Here is a 21423-nt window from a genome sequence, read left to right as displayed (position 1 = left end):
TCCCAGATTCCTTTGCATGTAATTTAGTTACTTAATATTTATTGAATTTAGAACTACCGAGATTCCCTTGGTTCTAGTTCTACCTTCTGAATTAACAAGAAATAAATCTATATTCTTTACCATACAACATCCCATAAAGAGTAACATTCTCCCTCTAAAGTCTTTGCCAGATAAATATTACCATATCTTTTAACTGTCAATACATAACAATATGATTTTTTCATGTCCCCTGCCAAAGTTGCTCTCGTGTAAGTGATAGCTGGTTTTTCCAAGCTTTTAAATTTTAATACCTAGAGTAAGAAAAGAAATAGTTCAAATCTGAGTAATCTGACTAACATTCTATTCATTAGAAAAATGTTTATCAATGACCAACTCCATAGAACTGTTTTAGGTGCTATGAAGGATATGATTCAAGACATTCTTCTCTGACTATTTCCCCTGCCTAGACTGCTCTCCTTCCTCAACTATACTTCCTGACGTTCCAAATAAAATCATACCTTCTACAAGAAACCTTTCCTAATACCTGTTGATTCTAATGCATTCTTATTTCCTATTTATTCTATATAAAACTTGCTTTGCATGTGTGTGTGTGTGTGTGTGTGTGTGTGTGTGTGTGTGTGTGCGCGCGCACGCACAGGCGCTTGTCTCCCCTATGAGATCATAAGTTTCTTGAAAGCAAGGGCTGTCTTTTGTCCCTTTTTGTATTCCTAGAGTTTAGAATAGTTCCTGGCACACAGTAGGCACCAGAATATTTAATGATGTTTGTCCTTCACTCTCAAAGAAAACCATGACATCATGAAGGAATGACAAGCACATGAATTGAATTTGAGTGAGGGTGTGCTGTGTTAAATCAGCATCCTCACTTTCTAGGTGGGTCCAGTGGTCAGATATGAATCAGGAGGACTGGAGATGGCCCTGGATGCAAGACAAACAAAGTTAAGTGACTTGTCCAATGTTTACTGATTGAATGGATGGATACAAAGATAAATGAAGTGGTCCCTGTCCTCAAGGAGGCCTAAAAGAAAAAATTACAAACAAGAGAAAAGGAAATATGAAACTTTATGGAAAGAAATGAACAAGTACAAAATGTTCAAAGGGAGATACTGCATCTGTTCTGAGGAGGAAGAAAAGAAAGGGGAATACCACTGCAGACTTCAGAAAAGAAATGTCTTTGAGACTGGGACTTGAAAGGTAGGTAGGTAGCATTTCAATGATGGAAGAAGAAAAGTACAAAAAATAGGCTCAGAAACTAGCTAGCATACCAAACTGTTGAAAAGCAAAGAAGTTGTGTTCTATTCAATAAGTTATGAGGTGCCACTGAATGGATTTTGAGCATAAGTACTATGTTCAAAGTTATTCATTAAAAAGAAGAGGACATATTCAAAAGCTATTACAGGGTCAGAATCCAAGGAGTTCAGTAAATTACTAGAAATAGGGGAAATTACTAGAAATAGGGGATAAAAGAAAGTGAAGAGTTTAAGAACATTTATCTTTTTAGATGTGTATAAATGACAACTATTAAAATATCAGACAAAATGACTTGGTTTGGCAGCCCAATTATAAGTAAAAAGTCCAGGTAAATATATGACATAGACAACTGGCCTTTTATTTCTGAAAATAGAGACTGTAACACCATTGTTACATGATATCTAAGACTATGGGTCAGATGGAGATCATCCCTGAAGACATTACCGAAAGCAAAAAGGAGAATATTCCAGAACTTTGTGGAACAAATAATCAAAGGGCCAAAGAAAAAGCAGGCAGTAAAGGGGGAGTGAAGAGTTGCAGGGGAAAGAGTGAGAAGAAATGATCACCAATATAGGGGTACCAAAAGAGTTCGGTATTACAGAAGTAAAAGAAAAAGAATTCCATAGAGGAGAATTGGGTTGAGGTCTTCTCTTTAACAGTAAAGAAAAGGTGAAGATGATGAGGTCTTTTTTTCTACAATCATTTCTAGAGTTCATGGCTGTGGAAAGGAAACAATTATTATTCTTCAGCAAATGAAATTACTATTTTTTTCTTTAACAAATGGGAAAAAACAAGGTAGATGAACCTGAAACTCCACAACAAAAACACAAAAGAAAAACAACATTCAAAAATATTTATAGCAAATAAGACAGATAAAAAGTCCTCTAAAAATTCAGACAAATGGGCACAATGGTTAATTAGTGTAAGGATATAAACAGTTGTCAAAAGAGAAACACAAGCCATTAATTATCACTTAGAAAAATGATCAACTTCACTGATAATCCAAGAGAATCAAGTTAAAATACTTCAAAGTGCCAACTCACTATAATATTGGCAAAAATATTGAAAAGCAGACACAACACTGATAGTTGTAGGGGAAAAAGTATGTTCCTCCATTGCTGGTAAAACTACAAATTAGTCAAATTATTTTTAGAGAGAAGTTTGGCATAATAATAAAAGTTAAGAAAAAAATCATTCTCTTTGACTTCATTCCTGGAAATATATCCTATTATAAAAAAAACTAAAAGCAATCTTTTTTGAAGATTTTCATAGCGCCATCATTACATAACAGAAAAAAAACAACTGAAAGAATCCTTAAGTCGTCCAAAGAAGAATGGTGTAATGAATTATGGCATATTAATGTAATGAAATATCAAAATGTAGTTAGGATATAAATAAGTAATACAAAGAAATCTAGAAAAAAAATTTATGAAATAATGAAAAGGAGGGAAAAATTTAAAATCAAAAGAATGACTTGCACACTATAGGGATAACAATCAATCAACCTATAGTCCAAACAATGTTCCAGGCACTGTTGTAGGATCTAGGAATACAAAGACAAAATAAATTCATCCCTGCCCTCAAAAAACTTCCAATCAAGCCAGGAAAGACAAAATCCACATACATACACACACACACACACACACACAGACACACACACACACACACACACACACACACACACACACACACAAACACACATCCACTCACTACAGAGTCAAGGAACAAGGAGGTATAAGCAGCTTTGTTCAATCTTTTTGTGACTAGGTGATCACTTCTCAGGATGGAGTTTGGTCATTAAAGGTGCCTTTTAACTTTAAAATTGTTTGTATCAATTAGAAAAGACTTCAAAATGATTAAAATAGACAAAAAAATGGTGATGGATCCTTGAAGGGAATGATATAAAAATAGTATACTTTGCATCTGGAGAGTAATTTAATTGGACCTTAGAAACAAATTTAGATGCATTGATGTTCAACATTACAAATCTAAAAACAAATAAGTTTTTTAGTCAGAAAACTCTCACCTTTGACATTTACTAACTGTGTAGTTCTGGGAACTCCTTCACTTCCTTTTTGTCTCAGCTTACCCAACTACAAAATGGGTAAAATAATATTTAAGTTGCCTCCCCCATAATGTTGTTGGCACAGGACCATAATATCAAGTGTGAGAAAGTAATCAATCATTTGTTAAGCAAGACTATGTGCTAGGCACTGTACTAAGAATTGGAGATAGAAAAATGTTCATCTAGTCAAAACTTCACATTTTCTAGATGAGTAAACTGATACTCAGATATTATGTGATGAAGCCAATGCCATTCTTTATAAACCTCAAAGTAGTATATGATGGACTGTTATTACTAGTAATAGTATAGTGAAATAGCATCTATATCATCATAAAGAAGAGTCAATGGGGGACCTGAGAAGCAATATAGTATAGCAGAGTTGCCCTGGGACTCAGGAAGACCAGAGTTCAATGCTATCTCTGACTCTCATTAGCTATGTTACCTTGGTAAAATCACTTAATTTCTCTGACTTTTAGTCTCTTCCTCTATTACAAAAAAAAGGGGGTTAGGTTACATGGTATCAAATGATCCTTCCAGATCAAATCTAGGATCCTATAAACTGACAGAACCAGACTTTGAAGAAAACAAGAGGAAATGGGATTCCAAAGCCCAAATTAGTAAGAGAGAAGAAGCAATATGCATACTTCTTCCTCTGACAAGAGAAAAGGAAAAGCTGGCCGATGATAACAGAGAAATTTTTAGTGAAGAAATGTTTAGTTTATATCAGATGCAAAGTTAATTTCCACTATCCCCTGTATGATCACTGCTTGTCTCTTGCTAAACTTCAGCCCTAGATTTCTTCCACAATTTGTTTCTTCAACTCATATGCTACTGAATGAAGTCACACAATCATGCTGACTGGATACATTATAAATTAATTCATCCAACTTCAACTGGGCTATATTACAGGAAAATGATCCTTTAAATCATCCCTAAATGATTCCCTATCTCACTTCCCACAGAAGCTTTTCCAAACCTTTATTCACTTCTGCCTCCATGCTTTCTTTGAGCTAAGGACCTTCTTCATTTTCCTAAGAAACCTGAGACTATTCAAATGAGGCCCCTTTCTCTTCATTTCCAAATCCAATCCAAAAATCCAAAAAAATTTAATTTTTTCCCCAATTTCTTACAAAAAGATAATCCTTCCTTGCTCCTTAGGCTTGCATGACACTATTCTCTCCTATTCTCACTCTTTCATCACAGAAATCATATCCCCTAAAGCATGGGTGTTTTCTAAGGTTTAGTCTTAGGCCCGCACCCAAACCATTACAATCTAACTCAACTGTTCCCAAGATTTTAATTATCACATTTTCATGTGTATGATATCTAGATTCTTAAATAGTCCTGAGTTCTCACCTGACATTCAATTCTATATTACTGTCTAAAACTGGATGTTCTGAAAATCTTAATATTTCCAAAGCATAAATGATCATTTCATCTTCCAAAACATTCCCTCTTCTAAACTTCACTGCTTCTGTCAAAGGCAGAATTTTTGCAGTCTCTTAGGTTTGTAACCTTGGAGCTATCCCCAGGTCTTTATTCTCTCTCACCAAACATAACCAATCAGGTACCAAATTTGGTGTTTCTACTTCTACAACATGTCTTATACCCAAACCTTTCTCTAGGCTTATACAACTACTTTGAGACCCTCCTTACTTCTAGCAGAGATAATCCTAATTGGTTTTCCTGTCTCATCTCTTCCCCTGTGAGGAAGTTCCTAAATGCAAGATCCTATGGTAATACTTTTCTATTCTATCAATTTCAATGGTTTCTTAATGCTTCCAGGATAAAACACAAACTCCTTTGTTCAGCTTTTAAATCTCTTTACAACCTGGCCTCAACCAACAATCCTACACTAGGTGTACATTATTCTCCTCTCCATATTCTATGACCCAGACATGACCATTGTTCCTCATACCTGAGACTTCTTCTCCTGTCTCTGTACCTTTGCATCAGCTAGATGGCACTCTCTTCATTTCCACGTCATAGCCTCCCTCTCTTCAAAACCTACTGCATAATGTTTTTCTTTTCTTTGATCACATTAACTACTAGTGCCTCACCTTTCCAACTACTTTTTAAAAAGTAGGGGTTTTTTGTACATGCTCACATAGGCCATTATTGACTCCCATTAGAATGTGAACTGGTGAGAAGAGGGATTATATTGATGCAAGAATTATGGGCAAAGGAAATATTGCATTTGGAAACATTTTGTAATCTTTTTTTGCACTGTTAAAATCCTGTAATCTTACTGGTCCTTGTAACCTCTATACTGTTAAAAAAAAAATCCTTGACCTTTCACTTTGAACCTGATTCATGCTTGCACTAGTGTGTCAAACTAGATGCTAGATTACTCTCCAAGTGCCATCTTGTCCAATCCACTGTAGAAATGCATTTAATGAAAGGTCCCTGGAAGAGAAGCCTCTTCCTCCTTCATTCCTGCACAGTGGATAGAACACTGGGGAGTCAGGAGGACCAGAGTTCAAATATGACCTGAGACAACTGACACTACCTATATGACCCTGGGCAAGTCAATTAATCCTTATTGTCTCACAGTCCAGAGTCATCTCCAGTCATCCTGATTCATAATTGGCCACTGGACTCAGATGACTCTGGTGGAGAAAGTAAGGCTGGTGACTTAGCACAGCATCCCCTCACTCAAATCCAATTTACATGATTGTCATGACATCACCTCCCTGATGTCATGACAGGAATGAAGGACAAAAAAAAAAAAATTGCAGGATGGGCACTTTGTCTTTCTAAGTTAGAACCACAAGCTCCCAAATGGAGAACTATGGTCTCTATTCTTTTCTCCCTTATCCTCAGGCAGTCTCACCTAGTTCAGTCTGTCCTCACGCTTAAGCCCTGTACTCCAGGATTCCAGTCTCACTGGAGTCTCAATTCAGTCAGGTCTTCTGGCTGTTTTCCTTTCACTCTTCCCTCAGGTGCTTTGCCTAGTCCTCAAGCTGCTTACAAATAGCTTGTTGTCTCTTTAGTAAAAAGGTTTTAATCTGTGAAGTTTGTAGGCTTGTGAATTAAAATTCTGAGCTATTTCAACTCCAGGGTTAGTAGTGAATTCTTTCACTTTCACAGGAGTTCTCAATCTTTATTGGCGACACCAGCTTCTTTGGCAACAGTATCATTCATAATAACTGAAGCCAATAACTGTCTAGCAAATAAATGATTGACTGTTAATAAGGACTTAGGCAAGAAAAGTTTTGGAATACCTGCTATGGGGTCTGAGATGGGACATCAACAAACTATATTACCTCCCTTAATCTGGACAGTTTGCTTTTATTTGTATCTCCTAATGCTACATTTGCTTTTTTGACTCATACTGAATTAGTGTGATTATAAAAACTCTGTAAAACTTTTGTACATGCTAGTATCCTATCTTATTCTCTGCAATGGCATTTTAAAAATCTTAATTTCAAATGCTGAATTCTGAATTTAATTTCTTGTTGCCTTCAAAACTATCAAGACCATAAAAATCACAGGGCACAGGGAGCAGCTATACCTCTATCCCATCATGAAATGAGATAAGCATGCCTCTAAATCCTCAAGCAAAACACTGATAAAAATGATAAATAGAAAGGTACCAAGGATAGAAGTGACACTGACATCAAATCATTAATCTGACCATAGTTGCTCAATCAGTCAAAATATGCCTAATTTTATAATATGGTTATCAAAGAAGAGTTGATCAAATTTGCTGAAATTAAGATACAGTATTGGTGGGAAGGAATTTCAACTATGTAGTGAGAGCACTAGCAAGATAGATTTAGAAGAGAATTTAAAGATCATCTAGGTCCAACTAATTTTACAGATGAAAAAAACTGAGATCCAGGGAAGTAAATCAATTTACTCGAGGTTAAACAGCTAGAAAGTAACAAAAACTATTTTAATTTTAAAGCTTATTCCCTTAATTCCAAAATCAGGGCTTTTTTTTTCAAACTATAATCTCTAGTCACCAGAATTTCTATAATAATACAGTATAGTACATAAAAGTATACCACTAAAGACTTCAATTCAATATCTCACTGTGATTTATAAGTGATTCGGGGTTCTTCAGAGTCTAAGTTAATACTAGCAAGCTCTTGTCAATTCTACCAAGTTGGAAATTTGCTAACACTTGCCTGGTAACATAAGGACTAGTCAAAATTTGGAAAGTGTTAACTCAGATTAACTGCAAAACTGAAATTTCGGTCACAATAACTCTTGAAGATCATCTGCTAAATTAAAGCTAGATTGTTTATCTGTAATCAGAGGAGGATGTAACCACATTAAAAAGAAATTTACTGATCTTTGAGAGAGGGCACAAATTAAGCACAACAAAATTCAGTAGCTAAAGTATCATATAAGGAAATTCATGAGCTGGAGTCAACAATGGAAACCAGGTGGTACATGAACAGTAGGTGATATCTGTAGCTGTAGGTTCTCTGTAGCTCTTAGGTAGATTATTTTTTTTCTCATCAACAAATCATCTATAAAATTCATCTACCTGAAATTGTGCTTTTTATACAAAAATATGTAAGTTAATATAATAACAATTAAAAAACTAAAAGCTTACCATCATCTCCAAGCTTGGAAGCATATTCATTAATTAACTCCTCTCCAACTTCTACTATTTGTTCACTATTTCGGTAGTTTTCTTCTCTCCACTTTCTCATTTTATCCCGCATTTCTGAAAAACAAAAACATTGACTTCTTTGATCAATAACAAATTCAAAAATATAAAACCAATCTATAATAAAAAATTAAGAAGTCAGAGAAGTAGAGAGCATAGTGGATAGAGGGGAGAACTTGTGAGTCAAGAATACTTAGATTCAAGTTCTTTTTCTAATAGTTACTAGCTGTGACCACAGGCAAATCATTCAACTTTTCAATGTCAAAAGCAACTAAACAGATAGGTCAACTTTTTGGTAACGCTCCCCTATCAATGAAAATTTTAATTTCATGTACCTTGAATAGTTGTATACACAATTATATACATTTATTATACAAGTATATGCATACATTATAAAATATGCACAAAAATACAAACTGTAAAAGGATAAAGTGAATGATTATTTTAAATACTTGGAATATTTTTTTTAAAAACTTGTTAATGGTAGAGAAAGGCAGTGTGCAGTAAATAAGGAGTTTACCTTAAAGGCAGGAGACCTGAATTCAAGTTCTCTCTCTGATAAATACTGACTTTGTGACCCTGAATGAATGAAGAACTTATTAAATAATTACTAATACTAAACACTAGCAATACAACAAGAAAAGATAAGCCCTGCTCTCAAAAAACTCACATTCTAAAGGGGGATCCAACACATAGGCAACACTGCAAGTCAAACATAAAAGTCCCAGGATTAGGAAGGTGAAGTAGCAATGCAAAAAATAATGCTCATTCTTTAATGTCACTTCCACTGATAAAAGGATATCAGTTTCTAACAGTGAACTATTTAACAGGACTTTGGTGGCAAGAATTTTCTTTCCGTGGTCTTCAGTAGCTATGTCTATCCACACCTTCAGGAGCAACTGCTAAGCAGCATCTCCCAACAGTTGCTTTCCAGGTCTACAGGTAGAAACTCTGGGGTGGAAGCAACCTTCATCCTGCTCCTCTCAAGGCTCTTGGGATCAGAGTCTGAAGGGAGAGGGTGGCCACAGTGGTGGTAGTGGATTATGACCTGGCTGGCACATGCGACCACCTGCCTCTCCCTCAGGTGCCCTGGATATGGCAGTTAGTTGACAGGAGTTATCTCTTCAGAAAATGCTATGAGGGCTGGGCTAGAAGAACTAGTACTTGCTGCCACTCCCAGGGTTTCTGTACCCATCTGCCTGTTCATGGAAGCTGGTTAGCAGTTGTTGTTGCTGGTGATAATCTGCTGCTGCTAAGGAACATGGGTTGCCTCTACCCTTTGATTTCTTCCTTCAATAATGGGCACAAGGGGGGGGGGGGGGAGCTAGGTGGCATGGTGGGTAGAGCAGTGGCCCTGGAGTCAGGAGTACCTGGGTTCAAATCTGGCCTCAGACACTTAATAATTACCTAGCTGTGGCCTTGGACAAGCCACTTAACCCCATGGGCCTTGCAAAAAAACTAAAAAATCAAAAAATAATAATGGGCACAAGGGCTGTGATGGAAGCAAATTCAGTGATTTGTGGGATACTGTTATTCCCTAAGTTTTAGGGTTTAGGATGATAGGCTTTCACCTATAATAACCAGGGTGGTCAAAGAAAGAAGGAAAGATTTCCATATACACAAAATTATTTATAACAGCAACTTAAGTACTGAATTTAATCTAAACTTATTTTATAACAGCAATTGTATTAAACTAAATTAAAAGTAAGTGTTCCTTTATTGGGCGTAGCTGAATAAATTATCTAACAACAACATTACAAATTAATAATTCCATGACATCCATTGAATTCAAAGAAATTTGGGAAGATTTTTGTGAAATGACACAAAACAAAACACACAGGATCAAAAGAACAACAGTGATCACAATAATGTAAAGGAAAAGAATAAAGTATGAAAACAATGCAATGGCTAAGCCTGACTTCACAGTAGTCTGCCAGTGAAGTGTACTTCCCAACTTTTAATGAAGCAGTAGACTACAGGTGCAGAATAAAGCAAACACTCTTACTCATTACTCATTGGTAATGTATTGATATATTTTGTTTGACAGTACTCATTTGGGGAGAGAGTATGAGGCAGTAAGAGAAAAGTAACAATGTTATGAAAAAGAAAAACATTCATAAAACAATTTTAAAAAAACACTCGACATGACAGAGCAAACTGTAGCTTAGAAGACTCCTCCAGAAATGGGATTGCCATGAATATGTTAACTTAAAAATCATTCATCAGTACCAGAAAACTATAAAAATAAGGAGATATATACTTCTTAAAAAGCAATTGTCACTATCTTGAATGATGTCTGTACAAGATCAAAAGGAAAGAGATCCCTTTATTTCTAGAGGTATTAATTTGCAGAGGATATTGTATTGACTTCATATAGATTATAGGGTTCCTTCAATGACTACCCCAAAAAAGAAAATCAACTTTAAAAAAATAGTGAAAAAATGTACATGTATGAGATATAGTCCATTAATTCATAATGTGGACAGGCAATACAGATGGACAAGGGCTGGATCCAGAAAAAAGAAGAAAGAGCAAAAACTAGATTTAATCAATGTCTCTTTTTGTATGCTCAGTGCTAAGTACAATGCCTATTTATGACAGGTACTTAACAAATGTCTATTGACTGACTAATTTGGAAAATTGCATGAGTTTGCTCAGTGTCTATTTTTTAAATCGTGATTATTCTCATAGTAATGAGCATAGTACACTCATAGTAATAGTAACGAAATCAAAATTATCAGCAATATAAAAAGTAATGGGAAAAGATGAATAAATTACCAATAATGACTTGCATTTAAGTTGTATAAAATACTTGTATTTTATTCACCTGGGACCTCAAAGCACCAAGACAATGCTCTAACTGCACCCAGCCTTCCCCTCCAAAAGATTGCCCCATCTCATTTTCACTCTATCTTCAATCTCTCCCTATTGCCTATAAACAAGTCCAGGTAATCTTCATCTTCAAAAAGTCCTCTTTGATTCTATCTTACCTACAGTTATTGTCCTCTATATTATATGCCCTTTTGTATAATAGATGCTTTCACTTTTCCCCCCTTATTCACTTCTTAACCTCTTACAATCCAGCTTCCAACCTCACCATTCCACCAAAATTGCTGTCCAAAAGTTGACAATGTTCTGTTAATTTCAAAATAAAATAGTTTTTCGCAATTCTTATTCTTCTTGACATCTCTGCAATCCCTATACACCAATGATCACCCCACCTGCTTAATATTCTCTTCACTCTCAGTTTTGAGACACCACTCTCTCCTACCTACCTACAAGACTACTCCTTTTAAGTAAACTTTAAAAAATAAAATTGGACTCTTATCAAAGTTGTCCTTAGATGTCTCTAAGGAGTCTCTTCTGAACTCTCTTCTCTTTTCCCTCTATACTATTTCACTTGGTAATCACATCAGTTCCTATGGATTTAATTACCATTTTTATGTTGATAAATACAAAATCTACTTATTCTATCCTAACTTCTCTTCTCACCTCCAATCTCCTGATCCCCAACTGACTTTCAGGCATTTCAAACTAGATGTCCATATCTTAAACTAAACATGTCCAAAACAGAATTGATAATCTTTCCCTCCACCCCAAGAACTGTCCACCAGCTCCTACCTCCCTATTACTATCTAGAAAGTATCACCAGTCTCCTGTCCTTCAGATTCACAACCTGAAGTTGTGAGTCATCTTCACTCCTATCTCTTAACCCTTATATCTAGCCAATGCCTGTTTATTTAACATCTCAATATGCCTTCTTCTCTCTTCTGATATTGCAACCACCCTGTATATAAGCCCTCTCACTTGGACTACTGAAATAGCTTGCTGGTAGGTCTTAACAAATTTCAATTCATCTTCCTTTCAGCCACCAATGTGACTTTCCTAAAGCTTAGGTCCAACCATGTCCTTCCTCACTCCTCTTACTATCTGCCATTTTATTCCCCTGGCTTCCTGTAAGTCCCAGCTAATATTCCATCTATTACAGAAATCTTTTTCCAATGTCTCACTTCCAGTGGAATTCCCTCTTTATGTAGCTTTTTCACCTGCTGTCTCCCTATTAGATTGTGAGCTTCTCAAAGACAAGGACTGTGTTTTGTGTCATTCTATATCCCCATCATTTCATAGTGTCTGGTACATAGTGGGCTAGTTGACTAACTAATCAAAAGACATATAAAATTAAAATATATAGCAATAATAGCTTCTAAGAGAATATTTTTTCTAATGTCCCTGAAATTCAAACTCTCATTACCTGTAAAAAATTAATCTTTTTTGGAAATTTGGTTTACTTTATAAAGTCTCTATTTCTATAATCTGCACAATACTACTCTGTAAGGTTTGAAACCTTGAAGTTACTTCATATCCTTCCTTATATTCAATCACTTGCAACATTAACATAACTTCATTTGAAATATTGCTAGAATTCCTCTCCATTCCACTATCACTATCATCAATTCTTATCACTACAGACCTAAATTGCTACATAATCAACAATCATTACAATATGCCATTCACAAAATGCAATATCTGCTAAGTATTGGAAATACAAAGATAAAAACAGTCCTTGTCTTCAGGTAGAACACAAGCTAATGGAAGAGACAATATATAAATAGCTAGGTATAAATAAGGTATAAACCAAGTTAATGAGAGGAAATCTCAGAAGAAATGGCACTAACACCTGGAAAGGTCTTCTGCAAAAAATACAGGCATCTTTTAATCCTTAAGAAATTAAAGTAAATCATGAGGAAGAAGGATGAAAGATGAGGAGGAAGTATTGTGTTCAAGGAACAGCAAATAGGTTAGATGTACTGTAGGCCCAAGTGAGCAGCAAGAAGTAGAGAGGGGGGTGTAATGCCATGGTGATAAGAAACAAAGTATAAGAAAACTGGTAAGGCTGGAAAATTTATGACAAACTTTATATGCCAACTAGAGGATTTTGTATTTCTTTCAAATAACGTAAGTATTCTTATACTCTGACCCTAACAATCTATCCTCCAAACTACTGTTAGATCCTGATCATCACTACCAGAAACATTTTTCAAAAAACAAAAAAAAACTCAAATACAACATATTGGAAGCAGTGGGGTCAAACACCTGGTAGACACTCAGGGCCAAACCAGATTAAAATATAATTGAGAAATATTTCACAAAACAAATGAAAATACAACAGAATATAATGTTAATATGTGGTTTTCTAAGTCAATATGTGGTCAGCTGAAAGGTTTAGTAGCCACTACTTCTATTAGAATTTGATCTCCTTGGTGTAGTGGAGAGTATGTCGGATTGGCAAATTTGGAAGACAGACCTGGACTCACATCAAAGAGCAACCAACTGCCATCCGTAGGGTAGACAACCAGGCTAGAATCCTAGCAAAGGAAAGAGTAGCATTTCCCTAACTGCATAAAATCACCACCCACCTCAGGTATCACTACTTCCCCTCTTATCAAAGAGGTAAAAGCAGATTAATTGGCCCCTAAGTGACCATCCCTTCCACTATCAACTTGCCAAGATAAGCCCCCAACATGCACAGGTAAGCCCCAGAGTTTCAAGAATGCTAGCCCTTCCTCCATATTACTGGTTTACCAGGGTCCTAGTTTCATCAAAGAGTCCAGAGTTATTATCTAGGAAAGCAATACTTGTTATCCAGCAAAAGCTTTTGCAGGTGCCATAGCCTCTGCCTCTTCAGAAAACCTGGTTGCCAAAAAAATAAAGTTCTAACCACCAATCTTTGGCACTGTCAAACGCCAAACCTTAAGAACCTCGGCAATAGATCTGTTTTTGTCGATGGAAATATTAAAATATGCTTTACCTCTTTGCCTCTACATTCTAAAGGCTATGGGAACTTTCCATCCAAACATGAAAGTGAAACTTCCTTTTTGTCTGGTTCCCTCATTAGAATGTAAGATCCCAGAGAACAGGGAAAAGTACCTTTTTTGTAACTCTACTCCTTAATATTGGGTCTCACATGTATAAATACATAATATTTTCTAAATTCAATCATTCTTATCTTTCTCTGACACCAGTTTATAACAATGTGCAAGTCATTTGATTCAACAAATATTAAGCATCTATTATGTGCTAACACTAGGAATTCAAAAAAAGGGCAAAAAGGTTTCTGTCCACAAAGAAACTACCTTTGAGAATCCTGAAGGCAGTAACATATAGACAGATATATGCAAAACACATACAAAATAGGGGGATAGAAATCAAATTACCTGTCCAACAGAAGCAGACACATCCAAACCTCCATTCCAAATCCCTACTACATTCTTCCTTACTCCCATCCCTCGGTCCCACCATCTAAGATTCTCTCTAGAATGCCTGTTACATATCTAACAAACTTTTCTCATCTTAACCTCTTCCCTTCCCATTTTCTCCTATCTACTGGCTCCCTCCTAAAGAATCAGCATCCTTGAACATCTTCTAAGACCTAGTAGTACTTTCTGGTTTCACAAATGCCTGGTGACTGACTGGGATGGCAGGGAAGAAGGGAGTCTTTTGTTCAGACTTGGTAATCTCTCCTCCTTTGATGTTCAATCAATCCTAATTTATCATACAATAAAGATTCTGATTCAATCTTTCTTCTCTCCTCTCCAACCTCTACCCTCATGTTGGGTGACTTCAAAATCCATATTGAATCTTTCCTCAAACACCCTAAACTTTCTAATTTTTCAGTATAATCAGTATAATTCCCATAACATATTCTTCCATTCTACCTCAGCTACCCACAAAAATTATCACTCTTTTCACTCACGAGTGTTTTGTTCAGGATCACAGTATTCCTTTAAATGATTCTAATATTTTATCATTCCAAAATCTTTCCCTCTGGTTTAAAACACTTGCTATCCAATTCTAGTTATTATCCTCATCTCATTGGAGGTCATCAAGATCTCCAACTTCTCCAATTCTAAGCATTCTGCCCTGCTTTAGTTATATTCTCCCTTCCCTAGCTTTTCAAACACAATGATGAACCAAAAAGTTCATCTTTAACTACAAATCTTGATATCCTTATACAAACAGTGCCTTGCCAACTCCAGTACTGAATTATTCCATCCATCCATTGTTTACCCCTGTATTCTCATGGAGAAAAATCACAAAACTATTCTGAATAGGTCTACTACAAATCTGAATTTCAACTGAGTCTTCACTATAAGAAATTTAATCTTTTACACCTCCCTAATTAATTCACTATCACACTCACAAGAGTAGCTTTTTCAAACTTTTTCCTTCATTCCTTGTCTACCATATTATCCTCTTCCCAGATTTCTCAGGTGAAAACTTGCCTGAAACTTCATTGAAAAATTAAGGCTGGGGAGGCTAGGTGGCGCAGTGGATAAAGCATCAGCCTTGGAGTCAGGAGTACCTGGGTTCAAATCCGGTCTCAGACACTTAATAATTACCTAGCTCTGTGGCCTTGGGCAAGCCACTTAACCCCATTGCCTAGCAAAAAAAAACCTAAAAAAAAAAAAAAGAAAAGAGAAGAAAAAGAAAACGAAAAAGAAAAATTAAGGCCATTCACCCAGAGCTTCCTCTTCTCTCCCCCACTGACTACACTTGGATTTCGTCCCCTACTAAATCCTCTTTCATCAACCTTAGCCTAACACCAACAGACTATTCCAAATCAGAATCTTAAAGCTTCAAATTCAGTTACAGAAATAAATCTTCAATAATAAATTAACTTCTTCATCCAGTTTTATTTAAACAAAATATAAGTATGAAAATTAATTTTTCAACATTCCTAAGTATGGGGTGGTTGACAGAAGATCAACATATCATTCATCAAGTAAGCAACTTGGCTAGATGATTTTTAAAAACCCCTCCAAATCTAAAATATAACAAATTCATATGATTAGCTGCCATGCACAGAGTATATCTGACTATACATGGCAAATAAATTGAGTCTTCCTAAGTTTGTCCTGTCAGCTTTTTATAAAACACTGTAAGTAAATCTTGGCATGTAAAATAAGTGTAAATTAATTATAATATATTGCACCTTCTGCTGGTCACTACTTGGGTTCATGAATAGCTTATCTCCCCCCATCTAGATTTTAAGAAAAATCAACATGTATTTGTTAAGTGCCTTCTGTGTTTTAAGTAAGGTAGGGGAACACACACACACACACACAAAGCAAAAACATAGTCCCTTTCCAACAGGGGAGAGAAGAAGTGGCAAATAACTACATATACACTAGCTATCTAAAGGATAAATATAAAGTAATGCATAGGGAAATTGCTAGCATCGAGGTGGACCTGAAAGGCCTCTTGCAGGAAGTGGGAGATGACCTGAGTCCACGAAGAAAACTAAGAGGCAACATTTTGAGGCATAGGAGTTAGCCAGAAATTGGGAGTTGAGAGATAAGCACACAATGAGATGAAGAGCAAAAAGGCCAATGTTGCTGGATCTAGAATATGTGAAAGGGAATAATGTGTAGGAGGATTGGAAACGGACCAAGTTATAAAAGCCAAACAGGCTTTTATGTTTGATTTTGGAAGAGATAAGAAAATCCTGGAGTTTATTTAATTTTGGACGTGATAAGCTCCTGAAGTTTATTATGTAGTCGAGCAATATGGTCAGTCCTTGAGTTTTAAAAAACAATCATTTTCATAACTGAATAGAGGAAGGATTAGGGGCCAGAGAAATTTGAATCAAGAGGTGCTATGAGATTAGAGTAAACTTGGCAATGCAGAGGATATGGGAAGTGAACATGAATGAGAAATCAAGATTGTGAGCTTGGGCAAATGGGAGAATGGTGAAACCCTTAAGTGTAACAAAGTAGAAGAGAGGATGATGATTGAGGAAGAAAGAAAATGAGTAATGTTTTAGACAAGTTGTGTTTGAGATATCTTCTAAATAAAAGGCACATGGTGATAGGAGACAAAGTCAGAAAAGAGGTTAGGGTTGGACAAACACAACACAGAATTATCTGCATTTATATAACTGAATTTATAGGAGCTAAAGAGATTATGGAGTGATACAGTAAAAATGGTGAAAAGGTCTTATGATAGACCTGATGTTAGTAGTTGTGACCTAGAGGAGGATCAGCAGAAGAATAGAGAGTGGGCAGATAGGTAGGAGAATCAGGAGAAAACACAAAAATCTAGGAAAAAAAGAGTATCAAGAAGAGGGTGATCAAAGGGAGTCAAAAGCTGCAAAGAGGTCAAAAAGATTGAGGACTATAAATAAGTCATTAGATTTAGCAGAGAAGAGATTAGTAACTTTAAAGAGAGCAATTTCAGTTGAATGATGCAATTGAAAGCCAGACTATAGTTTTAAGATAGTGAGAGCAAAGGAGATAGAGATATGGCTTTAAGGCTGGCTCTCTATTTACCTGGCCAAGAGATGCAAACAACTCTGAGGTTACTTCAAGACATTTAAAACATTTAAAAACATTTCATAGTAGAGTTAAATTTTGGAGGGAGCTGTTTCAGTTGAAAGATGAGGTAAGAAACCCTGGTACAGAAGGTTTAGAACAATGGAATCAAAGTCAAATAGAATTCACTAATCCATACAGAGGAATCCCTGTAAGTTGCATAATGACTTAGTTTTAAAATGTGATATGATGTGTTTTGCTCTATTTTTATTTATTGTTAATTATTTCCCAAGTACATTTTAATCTGGTCCCCCCTACAAGTTTAATAGATCTGTTGTCCAAGTTTGAGAGCTAGAGTTCAGAAGACAGTAAAAAGAGAAAAGTGGAGATACCTATTACAGATAACCCAAAGATTCTTAACCTTTTTTTGTGTCCTGGATCTCTTTGGCAGCCTGGAGTTTATGAATCCCTTCTCAAAATACTGCTTTAAGATATAAAATAAATTACATTGCATTTAAAAGAAATTAATTATATCTAAATAATTACTAAAATGTTAAAAATAAAAGTTCAACAGTCCTAGGTTAAATGTCCCTAGTCTCATTTCAGACAAAAATTTGAGGGGGATAGCATTTAAGTAATAAGTCAAAATCACAGAAGTGCTTCATGGCAGAAATAGGTCCAATACTTAGGTCTCCTAACAGTCAAATTATTCTCCTATTCTCATTTTACCAGCCAAGAAACAATTTGCTCAAGTCCACACAGCTGATGATTGACCTAGTCAGACTCAAAATACACTTTTAAATCCCCAGGCCAATGTTCTTTCCATTCTACTGCTTTCTTTTTTCTTTTTTTGGAGAAGCAATAGGGGTTAAGTGAATTGGCCGGGATCATACAACTGTTAAGTGTCAAGTATAGGGGTCTGGATTTGAACTAAGGTCCTTCTAACTCCAAGACCAGTGATCTATCCACTGTCCTACCTAGTTGTTCCTCATTCCATTGCTTTTTGAAAAAATTATTAATAACACTAAAATCTTACTTAAGCTTATTATTCCTCTATAGGCACTATAAAATATAAAAGTAGTTGGCTTTTATTTTTCCTCTCAGATACATAAGCTAGATTTTTTTCAAAGTCGAGCAGTAAGCCAAACAGTGCTGTAATAAAACTCAGTTCCCAACTTGCCAATGCATTGTTTATACCTTCAAGTAAAGAATTCTGACCAATGGTCTTCCTTTTTAATTCTTAAGAAGCTAACTCTGAAATTTAAATCAGAGGGCTCCCTATTGATCACCTTCCTAGGTAGGCTTCCATTAAAATATTTGAATTGAAGTAGTTTCAGGTTACAAAAAAATCTTATTTATCTCATATACATGAATAAGAACAAGGAGACACTTGTACAGGGATATGCCACATATCTAGACACATATCCACAAACCTGTAAGATTAGGACATATAGATATTATCATCAATGTTCAGAGAAGAAACCTAGGCTCAGAGAAGTTTAATGACATGCTTGTTCACAGTACCACAAAATTTGAATCCTTCTTTCAATACTGAGGACTACCTGATATGTCAAGTTCTTAAAAGACATTTTTGTCCATAGTGAGAGAGAGGAATGATCAAAGGACAACCTGTATCCACCACTGTTACATATGCACTCCTAAATGATCTAGGTCAGGGTTTCAAACTTTGTCATGGTCCTCTTTTATAATATGGTAAAGTCTATGAACATCTTTCCAGAATGATGTTTTTTAAAACATGATACATAGGATTACAAAGGAAATACATTTATTTTAAGTTGTCAAAATAAATTCACAGATCTCAGCTATTCTATAAACTCCAACAGGTTCCCTATATTTTCCAAGATCAAATATAAATTCCCATTTTGCATTCAAAGTCCTTTCAAAACTAGGCCCCCTCCTACCTTTCTAGTATTTGATCCAGTAAGCAGCCTATTCAAATACTGGATCGATCTCCTGCCTGTTATTTTGACTGGCAATCCCCCAAGCATGTACTTCATTTCCTCTGTATCTTAACATTCTGGGCTTCCTTAAAATCCAAGTTTAGAGGGGCGGCTAGGTGGTACAGGGGATAGAGCACTGGCCCTGGAGTCAGGAGGACCTGAGTTCAAATCTGCCCTCAGACACTTAAAAAATTACCTAGTTGTGTGGCTTTAGGCAAGCCACTTAACCCCATTGCCTTGCAAAAAAAAAAAAATCCAAGTTTTAGAGCCCACCTATTAATAAGAAGTCTTATCTGAATTGCCTTAATGCTAGCGTTTTCCCTCTTTTGATCTCTTAATTTATCAAATATGTAACATCTAACCATCTATTTACCAATCTCAAGTCTCTTCCCACTTTAGTGAGGAAATATCCCTTTAGTGCAGGTACTTCATCTCTCTAGTCAATAAACTCCAGTAGCTCTTTATTGTAGGCAGGATATATATATTACAAATACAAAATTTCATTCAAAGCCCTTCATAACCTAGCCCCCTCTTGTCTTTCTTACCCCTTATGCCTTACCACATACTCTTAGATCCAGTGACACTGGCCTCTTGCCTTTCCACTAACAAGACACTCTGACATTCAACTGTCTTTCTCTCCATCCCTGAAATGCTTTCCTTCCTCCACTTCATCTCCTGACCCCGCCCCCCCCACCCCACCCCAGGCTTCCTTTATGTTCCATTTTTCAGGGTAAGTCTTCCCCAACCTTTCCTATTTTAATTATTTCCTATTTATCCTGTATATAGTTTGTTTCGTGTACATTTTTTTTGCATGTCGTTCCCTCCATTCGATTGTAAGCATTTTGTGGAAAGGGACTCTAGTCCCTTTTTGCATCTCCAGCAATTAACAGGGTTACTAATAAATAATATTTAATATGAATAAATGGTTACTAGTTGACTCTGAACCACGCCATGCTTTTCTTTTTTTTTAAGCATTTTTTTCTTTGCAAGACTATGGGGTTAAGTGGCTTTGCCCCACACAGCCAGGTAATTATTAAGTGTCTGAGGGTGGATTTGAACTCAGGTCCTCCTGACTCCAGGGTCGGTGCTCTATCCACTGAACCACCTAGCCGCCCCGTGCTTCTTTTCCTAAGAGTCCAGTGAGATTTGGGGGCTTCTAGGTGTAAAGAACACGAATGTGCTAATCAAGCCCGGTGATTACCGCCCGACTGGACCCCCAACGAGGCCGGAGTAAATCCCGGCCTAGGATTTCCTGACTACTGATAGGTCTCTTGAGAGAAAAGGCAAGTGCGTTTGTAATGAAATTAAAGGGAAAAATGGAGCTTCGAAGGTAAAATAGCAAGTCACGGGTCCAAGGACTCTCAGAGGTTTCCGGTGTTTCCTCCAGAGTCCAGCGGCGCCTGCCCGAGGCACCTGCACTGCCTCCGTGAGGACAGAGAGAGGAGCAGGCCCGCCCGGACGGACGGACGGACCGAAGAGGCACCCGGGGGGGTCAGGTCGCTCAGCCCCCGGAGAGGCTGCCGCCCCGGGCCTAGGCCGGCGTCCGCCTCAGACCCTGCCTCAGCTCGGGCAGCCAGAGGCCTGGCGAGGCCGTCGGCGGGCGGAACTACCTGACCCGGATCCCGAGGGACAACAGCGGCAGCGACCCTTCTGCACCCTTCCAGCCCCGACCTCTGAACGGTTACCTTCCCAGGTCACATCGTAGAGCTCGGAAACCTTCGCCATCTTCCTGAAGTCAGAACAACTGAGGGGGAGCGCTGCGTGCTGCTATCACGTGACCGGCGCCGTGGGCGGTAGTTGATGACGTAGTCGCCGCCCCATTGGCCGAGATCCGGTGGAGAGCGGCGCATGTGGACCTGCCGGAAGAAGGAGGCGGTGTCGCTGGGGGGCGGGGCCAAGAGAAGGGGCGGGAGGGAAGCCCGCTGCTTGACAGGTGCAGGAAAGCAGTGGCCAAGCTCAGGGTAGCTTGTGCTCATTAGTGTCGTACCTTCCCTTCACTGATTAGCTTTAATTTATGAGAGAGAGAGAGAGAGAGAGAGAGAGAGAGAGAGAGAGAGAGAGAAACAGAAAGAGAAAGAGAAAGAGAAAGAGAAAGAGAAAGAGAAAGAGAAAGAGAGAAAAAGAAAGACAGAGACAGTGACAGACACAGAGAGAGAGAGATGGAGGGGAAAGCTACTGGACAAGTAACTTCATCTTTCATACAAGATTATATGT

General features: G+C 37.1%; 1 protein-coding gene across 2 annotated transcripts in view; it reads right to left on the bottom strand.

The window, feature by feature from the left end:
- The window catches only part of EMC2 (ER membrane protein complex subunit 2), a 68952-nt gene extending 47948 nt beyond the window's left edge, over positions 1 to 21004 (bottom strand). For both annotated transcript variants that reach the window (XM_074201128.1, XM_074201127.1), the window contains exons 1-2: positions 20895 to 21004; positions 7881 to 7994 (exon numbers count right to left, since the gene is read on the bottom strand). In XM_074201128.1, coding sequence (XP_074057229.1) covers positions 7881 to 7994; positions 20895 to 20934 — 154 coding nt within the window. In that variant the 5' untranslated portion in view covers positions 20935 to 21004. The remainder of the gene's footprint in view (positions 1 to 7880; positions 7995 to 20894) is intronic.
- Between the last annotated feature and the right edge of the window lie 419 nt (positions 21005 to 21423).

Source organism: Macrotis lagotis, chromosome X (genome assembly GCF_037893015.1).
Source record: "Macrotis lagotis isolate mMagLag1 chromosome X, bilby.v1.9.chrom.fasta, whole genome shotgun sequence".
NCBI classification, from domain to species: Eukaryota; Metazoa; Chordata; class Mammalia; order Peramelemorphia; family Peramelidae; genus Macrotis; species Macrotis lagotis.
This window is presented reverse-complemented; position numbering and strand designations above follow the sequence as displayed.